At 36.1% G+C, this 19,943-nt stretch overlaps 2 protein-coding genes across 2 annotated transcripts in view; one reads left to right on the forward strand and one right to left on the reverse strand.

The window, feature by feature from the left end:
• Nucleotides 1-17,744, reverse strand: part of nptnb (neuroplastin b) — a 38,430-nt gene extending 20,686 nt beyond the window's left edge. Inside the window, exon 1 of the mRNA XM_014994336.2 lies at nucleotides 16,550-17,744. Within this exon, the coding sequence (XP_014849822.1) occupies nucleotides 16,550-16,625 (76 nt within the window). The 5' untranslated portion in view covers nucleotides 16,626-17,744. The remainder of the gene's footprint in view (nucleotides 1-16,549) is intronic.
• A 936-nt stretch (nucleotides 17,745-18,680) lies between these two features.
• Nucleotides 18,681-19,455, forward strand: LOC106922154 (calcium homeostasis modulator protein 5). Its single transcript, XM_014994341.2, has 2 exons — nucleotides 18,681-19,160; nucleotides 19,274-19,455. The coding sequence occupies exons 1-2, from the start codon at nucleotides 18,696-18,698 to the stop codon at nucleotides 19,424-19,426; spliced, it is 618 nt and encodes a 205-aa protein (XP_014849827.2). The 5' UTR covers nucleotides 18,681-18,695; the 3' UTR covers nucleotides 19,427-19,455.
• The last annotated feature ends 488 nt before the right edge of the window (nucleotides 19,456-19,943 follow it).

Raw genomic sequence — 19,943 nt, forward strand, 5'->3', positions numbered from 1 at the left:
CAAGCCACACACCATCACCAAACAGCCTCTGGGTGAGTCAGCTGCCTACTTACAACCTGGATCTCTGTCCACAGACCTACAACATACACACACACACACACACGCACACACACACACACACACATAGAAAGCAGAGGGCAGGAAACCCTCTAGGGCCGATGAACTGAAGTACGTTCAGTTGTGAATGTGATTTTGTCTTTTTTTACTCCAGCATACTGCTGACACTTGACATATTGGCTTATTTTCGGTAAAGTTTACTTGTAGATTTTAGATAAATGTAACTCAATTTAATTTCATTATTGTGCCTTTTATTCCCTCAAAAAATTTATCTTTATTATTTTTTTCTCAATATCTAAAAAGAAACCTTTTAACTGGATTACACTTTTGACAATTTTGATATGATTACAGATTGCTCGTTTCTTCCAAATGGTCATTAGATTGGTTGTGACACGGTAATTCTGTATGGTCAAATCCACTCAGGAGAAGGCTTAGTCCACGTTAACAAGATTAGATGACCGACTTAAAAAAGGGGTCCTTCAACAAATGTTTCAGTGGTGGCTGGAACCCAGTGCAGTGTCAGACAGAAGAGACTCCTCTTCATAAAACTCTGATCCACACAATTCATAAGATGGACGAATGAAAGCAATTCAAAACGTCGGGCAGAATGGGTCTTTTTTTTGTTATTTATAATTTTGATCACCAAATATGCTCACTTTAAAAAAAAAACAGACATCATTAAATGTGACATGCTAAGGCACATGTGTCAAATTCAAGGCCCGCGGGCCACATGTGGCCCGCCATGTCATTTTATGTGGCCCGCCCAGCATTTTATAGGCTGATGATTGACTTAAAATAGGTTTTGAGCATGAATTGACTACAAACTACATCTCCCACAATGCATTCCGATTGTTACCAGGCAACATTACGGGTTCTCGCCACTAGAGAGCAGCAGAGTCACCTCAAGCTGCTTATTGATTTTCCCAGCGAATAAAACTGAGACATCGGCAGGTTGCGCTAGACTTTTTTTTTTGTTATCAGTTATCTTGACCGACAACATAAGAAAAAAAAAAAATCGGTCATGTACTATTTTTATCTGTGAAATTACAATCATATTAACATCGGCTATTTAGTCGCATTTTATGCGGTTTAGTTAATATTCACGGTGAATCCAGATCCCATCACAGATTAAGCAGATAAATGTATCTAAATTTTTCTCCGTAGTGACAAAAACCACTGACTGACCCCAATAACTTATAATAAATTAAGCGACTTCACTTAAATTAGCATCACTTCACCCGCTGGGGTCTGAACGCACTTCCTCCTGGTTCCCATCTGCAGAAAAATCTGCGCTAATTCATCAGTCAGTTGGATCTGTCTGATCCAAACAGATCAACTGAACTCTATCTGTGAGTGTTTTACCCTGTGCGGTCCGGATTATTTAATTATTTATTTGCGTGGTTTCGCTTCTCCGAAACGGACAGATGTTACGTCTGCAGCTCCTCCAGAGCGCCGCTCTCCTGGGTAACGTGAACCTAGAAGGCTCCATTTGTTAAATCCGCTGGATGAGTTACTTCCAGCGGTTTCTAATTCTTCGCAACGGCGGAGCCACGTCCGCAGTGGTTGAGCAGCGGACTGCGCATGTTACAGTCTAATTAACTTTTGCATCGTCATTTATTTCCTCAAGATAAACTGCCGGCTCCTCAAATGGATTAACACAACGTTGATTCAACCAAAGGTTTGTAATGCGCTTCCTAACCATTTTTTATTTGTAAGTATTAGCCAAGACTCTGTCTCTACTAATGACATCTTCAATAAATTTTTTGATCCCAGGCTTACTTTATGGACTGAACAGACACCATTATACATTTTGAACTGTAAATTTTATTGTAGGAACCATTTTTATTTGTAAGTATTGATTTTATTTTTTAACCATTTTTAAGTGTTGATTTTATTTTTGAAACCTTATTTATTGTAAAGTGTTGATTTTATTTTTGAAACCTTATTTATTTTGAAGTGTTGATTTTATTTTTGAAACCTTATTTATTGTAAAGTGTTGATTTTAATTTTGAAACCTTATTTGTTTTGAAGTGTTGATTGTCTGAAAGACCTTAGACATGAATTGACCACTATGGGGTTTGAACCAATGACCTCAGCATTACCAGCACCGTGCTCTAACCTGCTGAGCTAACCTACCTTACAAACTGTTGGGTTTCCATGGATTTAAGAAGAACTTACATGTTCTTACCACAATGAAGATTTGATAAAAGTGCTTATATTCTAATGTTTTTCAAAACAACATACATAATATTTTATTTTCCAGAGATTTTGTATTTTGAAGTGTTGATATTATTTTTGAACCATTTTTAATTTTCAAGTGTTGATTGTATTTCAGAGATATTTTTTTATTTTAATGTGTTAATTTTATTTTTGAAACATTTTTTATTTGTAAGTATTGATTTTATTTTATAGCCATTTAGCCAAGTCTCTGTAGAACCATTTGTCTCTGCTAATGACATTTTCAATAAATTTTTTTGATCCCAGGCTTAGTTTATGGACTGTAATGTGAAATTGGGCACAATTATAAGTCTGACAGTTAGTTCACCAAGTTACTGTGCTCTCTGAGAGGATCTGTGGTATAAGTATTTGACATTGTTCCATGCCCATCGTTGACGTTAGTCTCTAACAAAATGTGGATCATCTACCAGGAACACTGCAAAGAGCATGAGTTTCTGTAGTGTAGTGGTTATCACATTTGCTTTACATGCAAAAGGTCTCTGGTTCAAAACCAGACAGAAATAGATTTAGTATGTTCTATTCATCACAGGTGTTTACTAAAGGTCAACAAGAGTTCTTTGGTGTCATGGTCTGTACTCTGAATACAGGCATCTGAGTGCAAACCTCAGTTTAAATTTTCATGCGTTGCATCTCACATCATCAACTTTGGAACCTCAAACTGAAACAAAGCAGAGAAGTTCAGTTCCTGTAGTGTAGTGGTTATCACATTTGCTTTACATGCAAAAGGTCTCTGGTTCAAAACCAGACAGAAACAGTTTTTGTAGGTTATGCATCTCTTGGGGTGCAGTGAGACAAGAGCCTTCCTCTTCCGTGATGGTTCATTTGCCAATCGACTTCACTGTAGGCTTCTTTGAAATCGAAGCTACTTTACTTCAATTACCTATTGGCAGTTCTATGGTGTAATGCACATGTGTCAAACTCAAGGTCATCTTTGCATAAAGTCTATAATGTCTGCCCACGTGACTTGTTTTTATCATTTGTTTTCATACCTTTAAACACTGATTTAAATATTGTAATTTTTAAACTGAGCAGTAATTTTACATCCATGGAAACTCAAATGTAATATTTAAAACTTCAATGCATAAAATCAATTATTTAACATTATGAAGTGTTGTTTAATTTATTTTTAACATTGTATTTTTATACATTTATGCTAGGGCTGCCCAAGTCTAGTTTTCCAGAGCTACCATCTGCAACTTTAGATGGTTCCTTCTCTAACACACCTGGACATTGACTCATTATAAGCCTCTACAGAACTGAATGAGAGAAGTCAACCTTTTGTCTGGGTGTCTTTTAGCAGGGATGCACTCCTGATTTGTACCGTCAATGTGGCCCGTTGAGGGGGGCCAATATGCTGAAGTGGCCCTCGGTGAAATTGAGTTTGACACCCCTGTGCTAAGGTAATCAAATAGTAGGAAAGTCATTTAGCAAGTCACGCAAAATACATAGAAATAAATAAGACTTAGATGGCATATTGTATTCTACTTCCTCTCTATTTCATTAAATGTGTTGTGGAAATTCACAACAGATTTTATTATTTTAAAAACTTATTAAGTTTACCTTAAGTTTACCACAAGCATTGTAACAAAGGGCCCACTGATACTTTACATCCAAAGTGGATTAGAGTGGATTACTGCGCCTGAAGGAAAGGCTTTTTTTTTTTTTTCTTTTTTACAACTGTCGTATAAAAAGGCGCAACTTTTTTTGACTCATTGTCTGACATTAAATCAAATTAAATGTTTTATTTTTCATGATGCTAGAAATTATAGTTAGAATTATCAAAATTATACCTACTTGCTAAATGCTCAAAAGATGAGAGAGAGATTGTGATACTTCTAAACAAAATGGTCAGCTGAAAGGATGATCATGTCATGACTTTTTAAGATTAAAAAGTGCAAACCTATGGATGTATATATGGCAACGACTCTGTGACTCTGTGTGACATTTTGGGAAAAATCTCAAGATATCAGCCAATATCTCAGAAGCAGAATCGTGTGCCTCCACTGGTCTGGTTCATTCTTTGATAAACCTTTCTCTGGAACAGGAAGAGCATGTTTTTGTGCAAAATTTGGAAAACATCTTGTGAAGATGCTATCTGAAGCAGGTAAAAGCATAATCCACACTTTAGGGAGTTTTGAGCCAGACTAGTGCACTTCAACTAATAGCATCAGGAGGAGAAATACTGAAGCAACACCTCCAAACATCAGTCAGGATGTTAAAGCTGGGGCATATTTCGGTCTTCCAAATGGGCAATGACTCAAAGCATACCACCAAATTAGTTACAAATTGGCTTAAGGACATTAGAGCCATCACTCAACCCTGATCTCATTCCCATAGAAGATTGTGTTGGCAGATGTGCACAGGTGTGTTGAAGCAAGATACCCTGCAAGCCTGACTCGGTCACACGCGTTCTGTCAGGAAGTGCCAACACTAATTTATGTTCTTTTAAAAGGAATTATAATCAAATGTATAGTCAAATAGTAAGGAAATGCATGTAAACTTTTAAACAGAACAAAGTAAAAAAAGATAAAATAAAATTAGCTATTTGGCAATTAGCAATAATTTTGGTTGTCGTAATTGACACAAAACAGCAATGGTTTAGTCTAATTTAATTTCAGGTAATGAGTTACATACATATATATATATCAGTGATTCTTGAGAATAGGGACAAAATGGGTTTTAATTTTCCCATATTTTTTTCATTATTTCTCAACCTTATGTATGCAAATATGACAAATAATGTTTCGAAAATATGAAGATGCTAAGAATCACTGATATCAGTGATTCTTGAGAATAGGGACAAAATGGGTTTTAATTTTCCCATATTTTTTTTCATTATTTCTCAACCTTATGTATGCAAATATGACAAATAATGTTTAGAAAATATGAAGATGCTAAGGTATAGGCTCCCAGTTGCGAATTTTTTTTTAAAAATTACATTTTTAATCGACCTGACCCAAAACTTTGTCATCACCATCTGACAAAAATAAATCTAAAATGATTTTTAAAATACCCCATTAGTGATATTTTTACTCAATTTACAGACAAATGCTTCTCAAGAAATAAAATAAATATTATTTAAAACAAAAAACAAGAAAAAGTCCATCTGATGGAGTTGACAGTGCATGACGGAGTTGACACAGAACTGAAGGTGGTGACAAACTAGTGAGTAAAATGAAAAACTTGGTACATGTGAAGTAATGCAATTCATGTAAAATACATTAAAATGAATTAGTTGCACAATTAAGTGAGATTTGACAACAATTTCACTGAAAGAGTCAGAAAAACTCTGACGGAGTTGACATCTGACGGAGTTGACGAAATGCCAAACTACCTCAATTTATATGATGTTATTCTGAAGAAGGCCATATTGTAGCTCGTCAGGTCCATGAAATCTTTACATTATACCAAAATTAAGCTTTTATTTCAAAAAATTTCATCAAAGTTTTGTAAATTGTCAGTTATGGAGTTGACACATCATGGTTGTGACAAACAACTTAGGAATAAAACAGAAGAAAAAACTAAAGAATAACTTAAGCTAACCGGAGCTAACTAGCCCTCCTAGCAAAGGAAGAGAAAAGACAACGTCATGGGGTCCTCAGAAGTTCTGGTGCCCCCCAATAATGCCTGATTTTTTTTACATTCTTTTCATTTCTGACGGTGTTGACAAAAACTAAGGACAAATTTCAACGGAGTTGGAAAATATCTAAAAATTATTTTTAATTCAATTTATCGATACTTTTATAATTATTTATATGACTACTTATACTTAATTGTCATAATATATAATTTTAGTATTTCTTTAATTGTTTTAAACTATAAGAATGTATTGAGTTCTGCTCCTGGACAAGGGCTTTTACAGGCATCATCCACCGACTACAATGTTTAAAATAAAAAAATATTCAGCAAAAAAAAAGAAAAATATACATTGTTGTGCTCACATGACCCAGGTTAGTTTAGTTAGATATTTGAAAAAAATATATTTTGTGTATATTTTATTCAAATTTCATGCTTTATCCATAGGACCTGTTTTGTCCCTATTCTCAAGAATCATATTTTTTTTTAATTATGCATTTTTTTATATTTTGATGATCTGTCTCTTGTGACATGTTCCATGGATTTTGTGAACTCTGGCCGATCCATTATAGAATTCCTCCAGTCAGTAAAGACATGTAGTAGGTAAAATTAAAAGATTACTTTAAATCTAAATCTGGAGGTTATAAATAGTTTTGGGCTTAACTGGATCTATTTTTAAAAAACTGTGAGATGTTAAGTCAGAAGAAGCTCAAGGATGTAGTAGGTATTTAAAAAGAAACTACTTGCTGCAACATTTCGAGCCATGTCCGCAGTTCATTCAGGCTGTGAGAGAGCAAGCGAGAGCAATACTTTGAGTAAGTCCATAAAATGCTGACTGACATGGAATGTTTTTATCTTTTTGAGCTTTCAACATCTGCCACGGAACATGCTGAATTTAGAAATTATGGCATGCTTCTCACAACGCACCAAGATTTGTTGCTGAAAACATTTTAAATGAGAACTGATTAATCATTTTTGCTTTGAGTTTAAAAACCCAGTCACACAAAGTGGACGTAGGAACGAATGGCGAAATATTTTCAATGATCTTTCATAGTTCGCCATTCTCCATTCAGCATCGCCATTCTCCATTCAGTAGAAAATGGCCACAAAAATCTGATCAGTGCTAATCAAATCCTCTAAAAAACGTAGTTGCTGTTCAATAATTTAGAGAAAATTATTTGACTACATAACAACAATTTGGAATCTTTTAATAATTTCCTCACCTACACAAAAAATTATTTGTGGGTATGGAAAACCTTCAATAAAGTTACAAATTTTTCTTTTAATACACATTCTACCAAGCACACGTTGAAGTCCAACAGTAAAGGAGCTGCATAAGGTTTTGAGCTAAAGCTGAAACCAGGCCTTAGCTAGTACAACATTGACTGTTAAACTTTATGTTAGAGAATGAAAAGAAAAAACAAAACACAATGACGGCTTATTTGTAAGGAACACCGTGGTTTTCTATTTTTTTTATATTGTAGGTTAGATTAAACTGTGAGGCCATCTGCCTTACAGCCTAGGTTTGCTGGAAATCCGGTCACAAAATGAGACAATAATCCCAAACACCAAAGCAAATCCACAGCACAATAGAAAAAAAATGCAAAGAATCACAGTAGTGTGAAGGACCAGTGAAGATAAACAGGCTTAAGGATGATTAAAATCTAGTAAATTTCAATCAGCTGAAGCAATTCTGTAAAGAAGAGCGTCCTAGAATCATCACAGTGTCAGAGGGTAAAAAAATTCATGACAAAGACGATTATTTAAGTTAATAATGACTTATGAGATCACACAATTCACTTACATTTTCTTACAAAAATAATATTACATTTTTTCCCCCTTTATCTTTTGTAAATAATGACAATATACTATGTGTGACAGCTTCAGATGCTGGTCACTTTGACCCCTCTTCATATATTTTGCAGTTTTTTCATTTTGTATCTGACTTTTCAGTTGAGAATTGTCACCTAATAATTGAAAGTAATTTTCCATGTTCTGTCCAATTAAGAAAGTTTAATTTTGTGTCAGAACCTAATATAATTTATGAGTCAACTGGCCTGAATAGGGATCAGAGGAAATATAATCAAATTAGGGTGCAGTACAAAATGTTCTGATAATAATATAAAGTTAAATTAAACTACAACAAGATTTAAGTATTTCGTGAAAGAGCCTGTGAGAGCCTGTATTACTGTTCATAGATTGATTTACTACAAAGCCATATATTCATTTGGAGTTCTTTGTGTATATTAAAGATTTGAATATCATAAAAAAGTAAATATATATATATATATATATATATATATATATATATATATATATATATATATATATATATATATATATATATATATATTTTTTTTTTTTTTTTTTTTTTTTTTTTCAGTAAACTTAACACTACCCAACACCACACATGCATTAATTTATGCAAATGGAAGCCCAACAAAGTATTGAGTACATTGAAATTAACATTCTTTTCAGAAGCCTGGCATTTCAGTTTAAAGTATCCTTTTAATATTTACCTTATGTTATATTCAAATTTTGTTGAGACACTGAATTTTTGTTTTTAATTATCTGTAAGCCATAATCATCAAAATTATAAGAACCCCAGGCTTAAACTGTTTCACACAAAATGTAACAAATCTATGTGATTTCACTTTCTGAAATGATTGACAAAATATATTGAATATATTGCTTACATTCTTAATTTTCAACTAGAATGTTTTCAAGATTAGAAGATATAAAAGTGTTTACAGCAGCACAACTTTGGGGCCCAAGATGAATGCATGCCTTAAAAGAGCAGGTCTAGTTTGGCAGTGCTATTAGGCATGCGGTCATAATGCTATGCCTGACTGGTCTAGACAAGCCAGCTAGTATTTTACATACTGAAAAAAGAGGAGCTGGATCAAAATTATAGCAATGCACACAAAAGACAATGTTGTAGTTTGTAAACAAAAGACAGCATGGTGAAATTTAATACAGCAGCCAGTGACCAGCATCCTATAAGGAAAGCTGATGTAGTCAAAAGTCTGCAAAGAGTCAATGCAAAAAGATACTTTTACAGCTGCATCAGTTTTTTTTCCTTTTTGTTAACAGTCCAATTATAATATTCAGTTTAATTCCTTTTGATTATTTTCCCAGATTTGTTTTTTCCCCTGCCTGGTTTAAGCTACATTTTCACTTGACTGTTTCCTGTTTAAAATATTAAAGATTCTGATATCTAATTTATTTTTGATGTATCGTGTTGTTTTTTGAGAGCTTTATGGATCTTCGGTGTGCCATATGTCTCAGCCATATGTGTACCTCCCTGGAAATGTAATCACACACTGGAGAGTCAGGCCTCATCTATTGTGTTTAATTGCTTGGTCCCAATAGCTGCTAAGATGTGCAATAAACAAAAACTATGCTACTTGTGTGGCACTTCTGAAAAAAAAAAAAAAAAAAAAAAAACTCGCAGTGCAAAAAGGCCAAGAAATGTCTATCAGAATAAACCAGAATGCAGATATTAAGAGAGAATCCTGAGATGAAAACAGAGGCTCTGCAGCCAGTCAGCCATATCCAGAACTAAGTACAACTAAATCTGAAAAAAAAAAAAAAAACATGACTGTTCAGACTGTGGATCAGGATTACATCCCCAAATAATGCTTTTATGGCCAGATTGCCCTGCATTAAGAACCCACCTCTCAGTATATGCAAATATACCAGATAAACATTAATTTAGTCAGATTAGGCTTTTACGACAATTGACCTACTCAAATGCTAATGATGCAAAAAAGAGGGCATGTGGGAAAAGATTGAAGGATTCTGAAATAAGTTCAAGATCTTTTTTACACTTATTCGACTGTAAAAGTACAAATAACTTTCTCTGACACACAAATACTGTTCCACTGGTGTCATTAACAAAAACATTTATGTATATTGTGAACATAAGAATGTAATAATTAACAAGGAGACAAACACTAAATGGATTACAAAGTACTGCAATGAAATAAAGCTTGGTTTCTGCAGTGTTCTGGTTCATGATGATCAGGTAGAACACCAACTGAAGTGCTGCTGCTTTGTTCACCATCTGCTAGAAATACATGTCACGTTAAGCAACATGAATAGAAGCTTGTTTTTTTTCCATTCACACGTTTTTTATTTTTCATCAACTCCATTATAACACTTTTTTGCCGAGACTTGCAATCACTCCCTGTAATCTTCTCTCCAATAGCAGTTCTGTCACCTAAGTTTCACATTCTTGCAAGCCCATATTGACATGCCTCAAAAAAATCAAGACACGCTAACTTTGATGGGTTCAGAACTATACAAACTGAGGATTACATATTCTCTCTTGCTACAAAAAATATAATATCAGTAAGTTTTTATAATATTGTGTGACAGTTGTTACAATCATTTACATACAGAATGTATACAAAGGTTCTTAAAAACAGTTTAGAACTTTTTTTCTCTTCTCCCTTTTACAATTGCTTTAAATCAGATGTCAGAGAAACTGCTGGGATCGGAGTTTTTCCGGCTGTATGAATCAGACAATGGCATAATTTCCCCTACCCCACCTATTTCTGCTCACTGCTGATCAACTGATAAAAAGAAGGCTACTACACTTTCCATTTTGTCTCAGCAAGGATTGCTTTGGCTGTAGAAGTATTTTCAGATGCATAAAACAGTTCAGAAAAATGGTTGATGTGCGGCCTCTTCATTTTCAGAGTCCAAATGGGCTTTATATTTTTAATATTATTTAATTAAAAATTTGAATCAAATTGTATTTGAAGAATACAACAAATTCATTTTTTCAACTTTGTTTTCCCCTGATGTAAGCACTGCATGTAGTTTTTCAAAACTATCCTATAGAACTTGTTAGCTATTTCAGATGAGTGTTTTTTTATGGTTTATACCTTTAAACCATGGTATAAAATTGGTGAAGTGAGTACATACAATAATTTTCAGAGGAACGATTATTTATAAATACAACAGTGTGAGCATTGGTCCCACGATGTAGGTTTTTAAACTGTCAGTTTCTAGTTTCTTTCTTTAAGTGGTGTGACAGGAAGCCTTTGGATGTTTATTTGGAAGGGGAAAGAATACTTTCTCTCTAATTGTACTGTTAATATGTCATCATTTGTGTATCAACATAACACAGATGCATCTGGTGTCAAAGTATGTAAAAACAGCCACCTGCTTCTGTGTATCATTAGCTAAAATGCCGGGCAGGACAAAAATGAAAATTAACCTCCGGAGTCCTTGTAGAGGTCATCTCAGTCCCAGCAGAGCAGCCTTAGCTGTAATGCGTTTAATTATATCAATACAAAGGAGGTCAAAACTGGAGAAAAAGCACAACACGCTACCAAATAATCGATCGCTATGTAAAAAAAAAAAAAAAAAAAAAAAAGAGAGAGAATTACTTAAAATACTGTTTTTTTTAGTGCGTAATATCTTTGCAGCAATGCTGCTCCTAATCAGTGCAGGCCATATCACATTTCGCAGTGGGCAGCCATGACTCAGTGTAAGAGTTTGGCTCGAGTTCTACGGCTTGTTTTCCAGACTCACAGATGAACCTTTGTGCATGGCCTGCATGAAACATGATAATGGACACTCTGCTGCACTATATAGGTATATTGATTGGATGCTACATGGCTGTAAAATGCTTGTCTTACAGTGCAATGTTGTCCTCTGCAGATGCTGATACATAACTGGCAGTGCAGTGCATAATGTCTTACTTTTGGGTGTAGCTTTTAATGGTGATTTATGAACACTTTGACTTTCTTATACACTCAGTCTAACATTACATCCTGATGAATTTTAGCATAGCCAAATAATAAAAACAGACTTTTCAAAAGGAAGATTAAAGGAAAAAATAGAATTTGTGTCTTGACCTGTATTTGATTTGACATATTATTAGGTACAAAATACTTTTTGTACTTCATAGCTATTGCCTTCCTACACAATTCCACTCGATTCTCATCTCCTTCCGTTGCTCCATCTAGGATTTGTCCCATTGAGTTTGATTTCTCTAATTTAATATCATCCTGGCCAATCAGCAAACAGAGAAAGTTGTGAATGATTGACATCTGTGCTATTTTAGAATATTGATCTGGCTATATCAGCTCATGGTTTGGCAATGGCGATGGAGAAACTATAAGGTTTTCCTACTGAAAAAATCAGAAGTTTACATATAGCAACTAAAAATATATATTTTTTATCACTGTCTGAAGTTAAATTAGAACAAACTTCTCTTGCTTTAGATCAATTAGAATGTGTTCGCAAAGTGCCAGAAAACAGAACAAGAACGTTTTTAAGATATATTTTTAGTAACTTTCTGTTTACATACAGAATTATATCTCTTTAAACAATGTGGGAAAGCCTGAATGACAAAAATTCTGACAGATTAACCAATACATTTGATTTAATTGAAGGCACGTCTCTGGATGTGTTTTAAGGCCACACCTGGAACACACAGCTTTGTTGCTTAACATGTTTGAACAAAATCAGCAAAGAAATTAGGAATAGGGGAGCTGCACATGTCTGACTCATCCTTGGAACAATCTCTAGATACTTTAAGGTGCCTTCATCTGTTCAAACAATTATGCGCAAGTATAGAAATGATGGGATGTTCAAACATCAGACAGCTCAGAAAGGAGACGAGTTCTGCATCACATAGATGAATGGGTTTTAGTACAAAATGTGCAAATGTTGGATATATCTAGCATTTCTGATTATTATTAAACTCAGCAAAACATTAAAGTACATGCATTTGCTTAATGGACCTGAAATGGTTGAGGTTCTTAGTTTTGATGCATTTAGTTACCTCACGAAAAATATTAGTTTTAATATTTGACCTGTCAATCACCCATTAGAGCTAATTTAGGGAAAATTGGTAAAAATTTTTGTCTCTTGTCAGTCAAGACTGTTACATTTTAAATGTTTCTATTAGAAACTAAATTACATGGTTCATAGAAACTAATCTTCTATTAACATTTTTTATAATTTTTTTTTCTCTAAAAACTTATAAGCTTTCCTGATCTTATAATATTACACAAGAGCAGTAAAAAAAATTATTGTTGTAAAAGGAATTTTAAAAAGATGGCCTCAGTTCTGTCAGACTGCTCTGGGGTAGCTGTGGTAACCATCAGTGTGTGAATGTGTGAATGACTAAAGGTAGTATGAAACACTTTGGTGTCCTTTGGAATCATTAAAGCACTATACAGTTACATATCATTTATCATTCTGTATAATCAACATTTCAATAAGTTCAAGACTAATTGTTGTGTTTCTATTCTTTAGGTGGCAAATAAGCAAATCTATATGACAGAAACACAGAAATGACAGAACTCAGAGCTATATTTTGTTATCAGCTATGCACTTTACAAACTGTATCTAGTTGTGCTCTGACTGATGTGCTGGCCAAGCCAATCTGTCACCTTGTCCTATTTCCAGCTTGTCAAATGATATCTGTGAAATTTCCCACTCTATGCACAAAAATGATGCAACCATGAAACTGCAGAGCCTTTCCACAAATCAAAATGAAACCTCTGTCCATCAACATGTTAATCCTGAATAAGTATGGAAATGTGGCACATGCTAAAAGAAATTCCTACAACTGTCATTTAATGTGGCCTACACATTGACTCACATCCAGGGAGAGCACAAAAGCATGCAGAGTAGGTTGCATCCTTCGTAGGGAGATATTATGTAAGACTCAAAGGTACCACTTTAGGTCAGCACCAGCTGTCTTCTCAACAGTGTTTAGTATTTTTTGCATAAGGACCATATAATATTTGATCTTAAACAGTTTACGTCCACGCATTGAGTCTTCAGAGCGCCATGCAGCTGTGCACCGGGAGGCCGTCCATTAAAAGTTAATGGATTCACTTTCACAAAAGGACCTTAAAGCCACAGTTCTCAGGCTCAGTCTCTGTGGTAAAAATAGAAACGCTGCAGAACGGACGGATGCAATTCACAGCCTTCCAAATATCTGTCGCACAACCTGGCTGCCTGTAGTGAGCCTAGTTTTTCCTGAAAATGAGGGAGCAACTGGCACAAATTCCCTGAGCTTTCCCAGACACAGTGATTAAATCTCATGCACTTATAATTATTATTGTCCCCACATCACTGCCTGAATGCTGTCATATCACAGCAAAACCAAGCATTGCGTAAGAGGTGGCACAGCGATTACCCTTAATCTGAACTGGGAGAAAAAAATGAAATGGTTTGGCATGCAACGTGAGCAATTATCTGAGAAATACCTCTGTTTCTGCGCAGTAGCTGCAGTTTATTACAACCCCAATCAAGACCGACGTTAATGAAGGATCTGTTTACTTGATGAAATCTTCTTCCTCTGTGTAGCAAGAAAACATGAACAGATCTGATGACCGGTTTGCACGAGACTGACTCTCGCCGACCACTTCATGTATTTATGCATCCATGTAATTCTATGGTGCAAACTGGGCCACGGAGACTGGACGCCAGCACAGCACAACGCCTATTTTGTGTTTCATTTTCCAGATAATCAAATAAGACTTCCACACACTTCAGTGAAATTAATAAGGAAGGCGGAAAGAAATTCAAGTGAGAATATTTTTTGTTATATAATGCTGTGTATATTTGGTTTACTTATCTCTCCAAAAGCTGATGATGGAGGTTGCTTTTTTTTGTTAATGATCCATATTCTGTCTGTGCTGTTTGTTTGTTCTTTTTGTTTGACGAGAATTATTGTATAATCTGCTGCAGTGATTTATTGGTACAAATGAAAGAATATTTGCAAATTTAATCCTCCAACCTTCTCAAACCTGTCATCAAAATCTGTCTCAGGAGGTCTTGCATGAGACAGATTTTTCCCCACGCTGCTAAGCAAAGTGGAGCTTACGCATTAAAAATTATAATACAGTATTTAGAGTAATTGTCTCCCGTTTCTCTGCCTTATTTTTTCTGTGACAGCTTGTGACACTGTTTTGTCAACATGTGGGAGTAGCAGCTCATTTAGAGACAGATGATTTTTTTTAGAGTGGTATAAAAACCTACAGGAGATAAATTCCAACCGGAGAGTTGCTATTAAAACTTTTCAAAAATTATGAGCAGTCCACTTTGATTTCATGAATGGCTGCTGATTTGTGTGGCCCAGCGGGTGGTGTGATTCAACAGAATTATAAGTAAGGACATGCTGTATCAGTGGAGGACAGGCTGGAACACCCAACAGCATGTTGCTGACATTTCCTCATATCAAGTCCTCCATGTTTTCGCCATGATTAATGCACAGTGAACTTTTGGTGTTCATAAAAATCCACTCTTTGCATCTTCGAGTGTCTGTCAGTCAAACATTTTGAGTCCCTATTTTTTGATAAAGAGAAGAATTATTAGATGCTCCAACAAATGGAATTAATTTTTATAATTTTGTTATGCAACGCATTAACAACAACAACACACAACGAAGGTTCTCTGGAAAGAAAACAAACAAAACAAAAAACCTGTTGGATCAATCTTTGACCTTTTCTCATTTTTCCAGTTCAACCATATCTAAGCTAGTCTACTGAAGAACTAGCATGTTTTCCCACATGTAAATAACACAACCACAGTTCCCAACAAGCATTTTCATACTCTAATAAATGCTTTATACTGTCAATTAAAAGCATAAGCTTTTATGTATTATAGAAGGATTGCATGGCATAGACACAGCTGTGCCTAATTATAATGTGAAAGAAATAGTATATGTGTTTTTCAATGTTTTTTTTTCTTTTTAATATCTTAAATCTAAAAAGTGTGGCATGCATATCTATCCCCCCTGTCTCACAGGGCTTATGGCAAACTGCAAATGGAAATGTGAACTGGCTTTCATCTTGCAACTTTCACAGAAAGGCCAAGTAGATAAAATGCAACAACTCTTATGGTTATTATAGTTGAGCATTTAGTACATTTGTAACTCTGCCATATTCTTTCAGTTTTTGGATGATGGTTTGAAACTTGTTCACTTCCATGTTAAACGTCTACCTCAGTTTAATCTTATTCACAACCATCTGTAACCTGTCTGATTGATCTGCACTGTGCTGTTTGTTCACTAAAGCTCTACAAAACAAACTCTAAGTTGCCATCTGCGTGACATGTAACATACTCTAAGTTACATGTCACGCAGATGGACTCTGTTTCTGATGCACTGGATTTCATTTAGGGCCATCTGAGTAAAGGGGGTTGCAGCCCACACTTTTCAGATTTTTATTTGTAAAAAATAAAGAGCAAGGTGTACAGTTTTCCCTCCACTTCACAATTACGTGGTATTTTTGTGTTACTCCATGTATTGAAATTTATAGTTAATTTCTGTGAAAAGTTTGAAGGGTAGGCCATAAATAATTCTGCTTGGCAATGGAAATAAATAAAGATTAAAACTCGAAAACTTGTCCCTTCTGTGTTTCTATTCAACTTGTCAACCATGCCCACTCTATTCAAGAAATAGGAGGAGGAGAAAAAACTGTCATACCTCGTTAAATTTTTCCTGAACTTTCTGTTGGACACAAATCAAACGTAGTAACTCTGGCCTTGTTGTGGAGGAGCGTGAAATGAAAGTAATGGCTTACCGCTGTTGAAATCAAATCTTCTTTAGAAACATTTCACACGGGCGTCCTCAACACAAGACAAATCACTTCCCCTGAGCGCACACTTAACATTTCTGCCACGGTCACATCTGTGTCCTTACCGTTTTGCGCCGAGGCAAAGGGCAGCATCAAGTTGCCCAGAAGGACCACCGCCAGCATCACCGCGTTAGGATGCATCGTTAGGGCTCGATAAGGTTCTCTTGGTCGGACGAATGTGGGAGGAGAGATGGTGTAGGCTATTGATCACGAGATCTAAAAAGATGGGCCCAGCATAGCATCGGGTTCTTTAAAAGCAGCCAGCCGAGGTGAATTTTTTATTTTTTATTTTTTTAAATCCCGTGGAGATCTCTCCCTGATTCAAACACCTTTTGGAGGGCAGCCGTGGGTGAAAGGTCCGGGACGAGGCCAGCCGAGCTGATCTGCGGCCATAGGCGGCGAAGAAGCCTCGCTGGGATTGCGGGGAAGATGTCTTTGGATGTCAGGGAGATTGTCCACGGCGAGGTTCCAAAGATTCAGAGATGCGCACACCGATGCGCATTTACGCTCCCACCGGTCACGGTTCGGTGATTAAGATGAAAGTAGCGCGCAAGCGATTCCCGACGGCGAGTGATGAAGCCGAAACATAAGTCTGTTATCAGCACCGGTCTATTTTTAATACCAACGGAGGAACAGATGCTGGTAGGGAACCAACGGCAGCGACGGAAAGCCGCGCGTGCCCAGTGCGCTCATGACTGGGGATGAACACACACACACACACACACGACAGCGGCACGCGCACTGCATCGCGCACGTATGTAAAGGCAAATGATGTTCGTGAACTCCGACACTTTTATGTTTTTATTTTTTTTCCTGTTTACATGTTATTTTGTTATTAGTTTCAGGTGACGGGATGCCTATCTCACTTTTTAAACTTCTATTTATTTGGACGCTATGTTTTTTTGTTGTTGCAATTTTCATGCACGTTCTGAATAAAATGCAACATATGCAGATGTGTAAGATAAAACAACAGAGCCTTAAAAACAATATCAAGAAAGCAAATATTAAATCAGTATTTGCTTAAATCTGATTCAAACTTTTTCCATCACATTCAGATTTCTTTTGATGAGATTGTGAAGATACTCTTCAGCTCCCTGAGTGGATCATTCTTAAATTATTTAATAATTTACCTGGGTCCTCTCAAAATATGCATTCTAATTTCCTCCTCAAAATTAACATGGCTTCCTGTAATCCTCCTCAATCCCTAATCTGTGCTGCTACACGAGCGACCTCGTGTGGCCAGTTAGGATAAACTCGAAAGTACCAGCAACTGTCCCTTATTGTGTGCTCACAACTGTGCTAATCTGTTTCAGTAAATAGACTGGAAGCATTTAAATACATAATCTATTCATAACCCAATAATTTTATAACATAGTTCCTGTGTTGTCTGAAAAAAATCATTTTATATTATTGTTTTCCAGGTTGAGTAACAAGTATGAAAAATAAAGTTTTAAAAATATTAAAATATTTAAAAAAAAATTGAATTTACAGACTTTATTTGTCATCTCATCTGTCCGTCTGGAATGTCTTCAATTAATCAATAATAATCCAAAGTTCTTACATTTTAAATGTACTGAAAAAGGACTGAATATTTGAGTCTGGAAAAGAATTGACTTGGATAATATGTTGGAGCCCTGTAGTAAACCTTCTAATGTTTTCCCTTTTGGATGAAATAAATTCATTTCTGATGTTCTGTACATTTTGAAGGTAAGGTAAGGTAATTTTATTTATATAGCACATTTTCAGCAACAAGGCAATTCAAAGTGCTTCACATGAATTAAAAGGAAATACAAACAAAAGCTTTATTTAAACTTTTTTTTAACTTAAATGTTTGCTTCTAAGTAAACAATCACACCTTTAGGATGTTTATTTACCAGACTGTTGTAAAGTGCATGTGTGTACTCTACTGCAGAACAAACTTCCCTCCACTTTACAGCCCGCCCTCCCGTACTCCATAGGAGACCACATTTAAAATGAAACCCCACCTGAAATCTCCCAGAGACCAATCTGCTAGAGAAAGGTCAGCACCGACGGCACACCCTCCGTTGTTCGAAGCCAATCAGAGTGGAAGGGCAGCATTTTGCCTGAGGGTAAAACTTACCCCTGGATGTGTTAATTACGCATCACTAAGCTGTTGCCAATGTGTTCACAACCGTGGACTATCTTTTGGGCTTTTTGCAGCGGTTGTCTTCATTCTTTAGTCAGTTTAGTATGGAAAGTAGACAACAATGGCTTACCAGGCTGAAAAATGAACTTAGCAACAGTCCGCTGGTATCAAATGTGGCTTTTGGGTTCATCCTCATGGGACTAGAGAAGCTCGTGGAGCTGGAGTTTGAGTGTCCTTGCAACCCTACGTGGAATGGAGCGTTTTCATCAGCATTCTTCATCATTCCTGCTGTCATGGCCTTCACCTTGATGCAGATCATCCAGGGATGCAGGTGCAACGTGTGGTGCAGGAAAATGGTTTCCCTCTCTAGTTTCGTTCCTGCTGTCGTTTGGCTGATCTTGTTGTTCCTGGACGGCCAGTACTTTGCCTGTGCTATGACAGATTGGGATGGAAGATTTGTCCTTGTTGACAAGGCAGCTCCGCAGAAGTGGTGTGAGCCAGTTACAGAGGGAGACGTCACCCCACAAGAATTAATGCTCCGCTCACAGCGGTTGTTTGTGTTTTCTCAGGTGAGTGGGATATGTCCAGTTGGCACAGTATTCCCTATATCAGATATACTTGTTATCAAACGATGGAAGCTCTTTCATGTATGCGTTGACTAACCTTACTCTCCTGTGTCCAGGTAATAGGAATAATCCTCCTCATTTTCATCTGTGCGGGTCTGGTAGTGTATGTAATCAGAGAAAGCTGCCAACAGGAGGTGGAGATGCAAGATGCAGATGTGGCTGAGCTCACCGTGCTCAGGATGAGCTCTCTACGGACCAGAACATCATGAGTGGACCTACTCTGTCCTACACAGACACTTTGTAAATACCACAAAAAGACTTGACGGGACTTTTCTTTTAATCGCCCCCCCCCCCCCAGGATATTTTGGGGCATTTAAGAGATCTGTCTGAAAATTCTCCATCAGGTCATAGTGATGTAAGTGTTTCAACATTTGACAAATGGACTTCTTCTCTTGTTTTTTTTTCCTTGAAAAATTCCTCAAAAGTAAATGTGTGTCGAATGATCACAGGTGTCACCATGTACACTGTTCAAAGGAAAATTGTGTGTTTTTTGTATAAGTATTGAGGAATGAGTAGAGTATATATAACTGTCCTCTCTTGGTGCTTCCTCACCTGGGTCACCAGTGCAGCAATTTCATTCCTAATCAAGGTGTGGGTTAATATTTTTTTAAATGTCTGGTATTTTCTTTTTTCTTTGTTTTATTGCTATAGTTGAGATGAGACTAAATATGTTTGATCATGTAAAAATAAATAATAATAACAAATTGATCTAATTTCAGCGCCTTG

The sequence above is a fragment of the Poecilia mexicana genome, unplaced genomic scaffold, assembly GCF_051168715.1.
Source record: "Poecilia mexicana isolate PSO_F unplaced genomic scaffold, ASM5116871v1 scaffold_3, whole genome shotgun sequence".
Lineage (NCBI taxonomy): Eukaryota > Metazoa > Chordata > Actinopteri > Cyprinodontiformes > Poeciliidae > Poecilia > Poecilia mexicana.

Coding starts and splice junctions, on each gene's coding strand:
- LOC106922154 (XM_014994341.2), top strand. CDS start 18,696: ATGGAAAGTAGACAACAATGGCTTACCAGGCTGAAAAATGAACTTAGC. Junction 19,161..19,273: donor GGTTGTTTGTGTTTTCTCAG/GTGAGTGGGATA, acceptor TCCTGTGTCCAG/GTAATAGGAATAATCCTCCT.